Genomic DNA, 6,083 nt, shown 5'->3' with positions numbered 1-6,083 from the left:
TAAGAAACAGGGGTTATTATAGAACTATATTGTGAGAACCATAGTGAGGACCGGTTAATACTATTCTTATTGATCTTAGTGAGAATTCAAGTGCGTCGGTTAAAATTAAGAATTAACAAAAAATAAGAAAAAAATGGTTTAAAGCGTTGAGTTGAAAGAATTCGGCGTCTTTATTAAAGGTATTTGAGCTTGGAGTTCTCGGTTTGGTCTTTTGTAGCGTCTTTTCTGTTTTTTGAATCGTTTTTCGTTAGCAATTCATTTCGGTTTAGTCAGGTTGAGGCTTAGTTAGTATAGATAGTTTGTATGTTTCGCCGTTTTCTAGATACGAGTCTAATCGGGTCTCTCTTATATATTTTGTTGAAGACGTTTTCTGTTCGAAATGTTTTAAGTTTTTTATTTACGTAAACATAAATTTATAACTACCGTTTGTAAATTCAAACATATTGCAGGAAAAGTAAAATAGATTTAAAAATACTTTAAACATGTTTAAGATCGGCAATACATAATTTCACGATATAAACCAAATACTGTTTAAATACCTTATACGCAAACTGACAATATGTACAAATCTTTTATTAGGTAAAATAAAAAATTCATAAAAAATTAAGTTTAGAAACGACCCACCAGCCTTTCCCCATTCTTCTAACAAGTACAGTAATTTGGTAAAACTAAAATTGTAAAAATTATGGCCTTTGGTCCTTATTGATCCGAGAATAATACTTTTGATCAAGTTCCGGGTCCACGTGAAATGTAATTTTCATAGAGTTGGATACTTGGTTCTTGAATTCTTCTGACATTTCCCCTCCATCCCTACAAAAGTTACCACAGTACAATTAACTAACAAGGATTAAATATTCTTACAAGTTAAATACAACATGAGTTAAATGGTTCAATTACCTAAGGTAGGCATCAGCAGGCATAATGAGTTCAAATTCGTATGCATATTTGTCTTGTTCTTTTCGCCGCGATACACGCTTCACAGTTACCATCTATCAAAATAAACATTACATGAAACAGCAGTTAATCTATAAGTGATCTGTTCAACAATGTACTGAATTATATTATATACACAAATAATAAGAAGGTATAAAGGAAACAGGGCACGTAGATTCGGCGTGACGAAATTAATGGTAAGGTGGTTAAGCTGATCACGGAAGGTCGTAACGCACCGTAGTGTTGTCGGTTGTTTCGTTCTGTTGTTGTTAGTTTGGTTCTATTCGGCTTTTGGTTGGCTAGTTTCTTCTTGTATGTTTTTTTGATTGGGTTGTAACTAGGCGTTTTGTTGGTTCGTTTAGAAAAGGTTGCTTCTTTTTGGTTAGTTTTCCCCCACTTCGGTTCGGTTGTAGATAGTGAGAGCTCGCTATTGTTTCTTCAGTTGCTATGTTTTCTAGTCTCGAGCCGAGCTAGTTCTACAGCTGTACTCTTGTTTGGCTTTTCATCTTTCGATAAACTGCCTTACTTATAAAGTTTCGTTATTTTTGCTATAAAAAAAAAAGTCAACATGGGTTATTAAAAGAACTACATTGGCTTGGTACAAACCTCAAATATAGGTAAATGGGTTGATTTTGGACGCGTGCTTAAATAATAATACTCTCCGTATCAATTTTATTGTCCATTATTTATTTTTGAGTTGTCTTAAATTAATTGTTTACTTTCATAAATAGATAAGAATATGGAGATAAAAATTCAGTATAATAATGGCATTTCTTAAACTGAGTGTTAATGACATTTTTAAATTGCATCTTATTTGTTGAATTAGTGTACCTTATGAAAGTTCGAAGTCAGCAGCTTATTAACAATCTCATCCACTTCCTTTGGTTCTGAAGTGTTTGAATTAAAAGTTTCTTCTGTGACTTCTCGCTTGACGGGCTCTGCAAAGTGAAACACGAAAGAAGAATTCAGACCCTTGAGATTAATGAAAGCCGTATTAAACTCTAGTTTGATTATAGTGTGATAAAGCAATGTTTTTAAAGAAACAAGTTACATACCCAATTGTATGAAGACTTCAGAAACTTCAGGATGAGATTTCTGAATCTGGTGTCGAACATTTTCACCAATTTGATGTGCTACACTGATACTACAGAATGGATCAACCTGCAAGAAAAGTCCATTTGCCAACATGTAAGTATGGTACATGTTAATGAAGCATTAGTTGTATGCAATGTAAATTTTATAGATGGCAAGTCACCTGAATCTTTACATCAAGATATATAGATGAACCAGCCCGTCTTCCCCTAAGGTGTCTGCAACCCTGTAAATTTGAATGTGAGAAAGCATAATACAATTTCATATTACCGTTTATACACTTCCCCTAACAAGGTCCAAGAAAAATAGAAGATAATTATAGTATTAGAACAAAGAGAGTCATATTTTTATGTTAGAACGAGCATAGAGTGACCGCACATTGTTGCTGGAAATGGTTTTTTCTATACCTTAAACTAATTTTTTTTTAAAAGTTGAAAATAAACAAATAATGACGTCATGCTATACCAAATGGCACTGTTGAGTAGGTAAAACTACATGGATGCTTATATATATATTTGATAGGCTAATTGTTAACAAATACTTTAAGAACTTTGGACAAGAAATGATTCAAGTCAACACGACCCAAGTCAACCACATAAAAAAGGAAAAAAAAGATTAGTACTTGTTTTGACCCGTTACGAACATGCCATGTCAAAATGAGTTAATCAACTTACCTCGACTCCTTTCACTTGTAATACTGTCTTTCTGATTGGGTCCAAATGATGTGATGGTATTGCAGCATCCACCAGTTCCAAGATACTGAACAGAAAAGCAGTATACTTTTTAATAAGTTAGAATTAAAATAAACTAAGAGCATCAAGAATCAAACAAAGTAGATTCATCATGCATCAGATTTATAAATAAAGCAACAGGGGCAAATTAGTAATTACCTCTGGTAACCAGTTTGAAGTCCAGCTTTTAAGATCATTCCCGAAACGACAAGTCCAGCTAGGGGATCCAGAAACGTCACACCAAGAATAGATCCACCTGATATCAGCATCCATGAAACATTGTGAATTTATATATTGATCGATGAGAAAATATAAACGTACTCGTTTGTAGACTCTATTGCAAGAAATTTTTCATGTTTTGGACAAAGATTTTTACAATAAATAATAAACAATGCCAGTAAAGAATGAAGGATACACTCATGGGCAAACATAAAATAATTTATTTGTTTTATTTTTAAAATTGTTCAAGTATTCAGAAAATATTAAACTAGTATTTGAATACACACACAAACACAAACATCAATGCTTACTTACCAACCCCTATAAGAGCAACAACTGATGAAACAGCGTCTGCACGATGATGCCATGCATTTGCTTTCATCAAACCACTACCAGACCTTTCTCCTGCCTTCTTTGTTACCCAATATAATCTGTGACCACAAAATCAAGTATATAAAATGTCAAAGTAAAATGGGCAAGGTGCCAATGTGGGTGAAAATCATACCATCTACATTGGACCGATATCTGTAAGAATACAGAAGGTAGAATTTATAGATGTGTGCAGTGCCAGATATAATAATACAAACATAAGGGTGTGTTTGATGAAACGGAATGATTAAGCAATGAATAGTTCAAAATCTGAATGTATCAAATGTTCTGATTGAACTTGTTAGCTCTAAATGATAAAAACATGTTTGATAATCATTCTGAATGAACTATATGAATGATGTAAGACTATTGTATTAACCTTTTTAATGAATAAATAAAAGAATATGATAAGTGTTCCGAATATATTTGAAGAGAATATTTGAAGAGAATATGAAAGGAAATGAAGGTGCTAAATGGCTAAGAGAGTATTTCAATTCTAAATAATTCAACACGAACCCCTTAAGTATCATTTGCCATTCATATGTCATTAACAAACACACTGAATGCTCAACGGTGAACCATTCAATTAAGAGGCAATCAAACGCACCCTTAGTCTAAAACATTTCCATATTCTTGAATGGTTTTAATACTAGTTTACTCCATAGCACAGACACAACTATTTATGTGAAATAGGTGTGGTTCAAAAGATTTCAGTTCATGAGGTATAACAATAGGACATGAACCTCTAAGATTAAAATGACAAAAGAAAATGACAGGTCATATTAATTAAAAAATTAAGTACCCTTCTTTGATAGCAATCGCAACAATAGTCATATTCAAAGCCAGGATTGGATGATCCATGTCAATCCCATGATGATGACTGTGCGCCAACTCAGGAGATGCTGACAGTACCCCCTGCCCAAAAAAAGTAAAGCCAATATCAGAGCGATTAAGCAAGTAGTATATTCATGCCAGATGCATTTATTTAGAGAAAGAAACAAAAAATTATACCATCAAAACATCCACAGCATGCCATGCAATACCTCCAGCTGTTAAGATAAGTACACTAGATATACCAAGTGCACCTAGAGTCTCGAACTTGCCATGTCCTGAAATTAGTTTGCAAATTGTAAGCATAAATCTCATATTTCAGGCATTTCAGCTATGTTAAATTGATACATACGCTTATTTAAATCCGACAACTAGCATGAAAATTATGAGATTCATAAATTAAACTAGATTAGCAACCAAAACTAAGTATGCACGACAATGAAGGAAACTAAGTGAATTCAGATTACTAGACTTTTTTTTATCATCAAATTCATGCCAATTTTCATAGTTGCTTACTATGCCCAATAGCCGCAGCAGACTACAAAACATACAATCTTCACGTCCTAATTTTGTTATAGTTGGCAACACGAGATAATTCAAATATATTTACGCGTTACTGAATGGAACATGCTAATGATTATTTTTCCTAATCTAAGAATCATTGTTCAATGAGCATATATAACTGTAATCCTACATAATTTCAAACTGTAACACTAAACTCAATTCATTGTGCAATATACATTTTTGCAGTTTCTGTTAGATACACAATTAGGCAACATATCAGGCAGCAAATTAATGAATTAAGGAGAAGATAGTCGGTACAGATCAAAAGTGACCATATGGGTGTTCTTTGTCCTTTGGAACCCTTGAAGCTCTAAATGATAGCAAAGCAACCCCACTAAGTACCTGCAACAGAATGGAATATCAGTAAGCTACTAAGCTCATCATCAAGACCCCGTTTGGCTCACGGAATCCAATTGGATTCCCGGCCCGGCCGGCGGAATTAAAACTAAATTCAGACACGACGCGTGTCTAAATTCAATTCCAATTCCGCCGGAATCCACGTGAGCCAAACAGTGTCTTAGTCTGGGCATAAATATACTAAATTCATGTTTATTGTGATCTCTACAGCAAAATTCAAATGAACTGACATGTCTAGTTAATAATTATGGATTATTATAGATTACCACATCAGATAGAGAATGAGCAGCATCGGCAATAATGGCAGTGCTACCGGACAAATAACCGGTAAGTGCTTTTCCGGCGGTCAATCCAATATCGGCGGCGAGACCTAGCCGGAAGATTCTTTCACCGTCTTTACTTGTTTGATCGTGATGGTGATGAGAATGACCTACATGCCACCGCTTACAGATCTTAAAATTAGGGTTTTCAGTGTACGATTGGTCGTACAATCGAGGAATTATTGGGTACAGCAGTTTTGAATTGTGTGATGAAGATGATGATGATGATGTCAATGATGATTGAATAGATGTTTTAGATGATTTGTGTAATCGTTTGATTAGAATTGGCTTGAAGAATTTGGATCCCATTTTTTCCATGGGATTAATGCAGTAAGATGATTATCAACTTGAGATTGCGTAAATGCTCAGTTAATTTTTCATTATTCTGATTTGTTTGATTGCAGTTAGGATGGTGGATCGGATAGGGATAGGGTGAGGCCGTATCCATATTCATATTCATTTATTTTTTTTACTTTTCATCCATCCATATCCATATCCATATCCGTCAGGTGAAGCGGGTTAATGGATAATTATCCATATCCATTTAAATTTATTTTATTTTCAACAATTATAAGCGGTGGTTCACTATATACGATCAAAAGTAATATTTTTAATAGTTTATGCGACCGAAAGTCACATTTTACTGATCTATATAACAAATATTCAA

General features: G+C 33.8%; 1 protein-coding gene across 3 annotated transcripts; it reads right to left on the bottom strand.

Moving 5' to 3' along the window:
• Window positions 1-486: 486 nt before the first annotated feature.
• Window positions 487-5,805, bottom strand: LOC139876682 (metal tolerance protein 2). 3 transcript variants are annotated; one of them, XR_011768242.1, is made up of 13 exons: window positions 5,363-5,805; window positions 5,012-5,081; window positions 4,356-4,453; window positions 4,147-4,259; window positions 3,291-3,406; window positions 2,916-3,012; window positions 2,700-2,784; window positions 2,189-2,251; window positions 1,989-2,094; window positions 1,765-1,871; window positions 1,170-1,481; window positions 898-989; window positions 773-810 (listed from the first exon to the last, which is right to left on the bottom strand). XR_011768242.1 is itself a non-coding variant. In XM_071864054.1 (12 exons), exons 1-12 carry the CDS (start codon window positions 5,732-5,734, stop codon window positions 684-686), a joined length of 1,446 nt encoding a protein of 481 aa, XP_071720155.1. In that variant the 5' UTR covers window positions 5,735-5,805; the 3' UTR covers window positions 487-683. The 3 variants fall into 3 exon arrangements, 2 of the variants coding, with proteins under 2 accessions (XP_071720155.1, XP_071720156.1); XM_071864054.1 differs by lacking the exon at window positions 1,170-1,481 and having other exon boundaries at window positions 487-810; XM_071864055.1 differs by lacking the exons at window positions 773-810; window positions 898-989 and having other exon boundaries at window positions 996-1,481.
• Window positions 5,806-6,083: the final 278 nt, after the last annotated feature.

The sequence above is a fragment of the Rutidosis leptorrhynchoides genome, chromosome 11, assembly GCF_046630445.1.
Source record: "Rutidosis leptorrhynchoides isolate AG116_Rl617_1_P2 chromosome 11, CSIRO_AGI_Rlap_v1, whole genome shotgun sequence".
In the NCBI taxonomy this organism is placed as follows: domain Eukaryota; kingdom Viridiplantae; phylum Streptophyta; class Magnoliopsida; order Asterales; family Asteraceae; genus Rutidosis; species Rutidosis leptorrhynchoides.
Note: the sequence above shows the minus strand (reverse complement) of the source record. Positions and strands in the feature narration are given on the sequence as shown.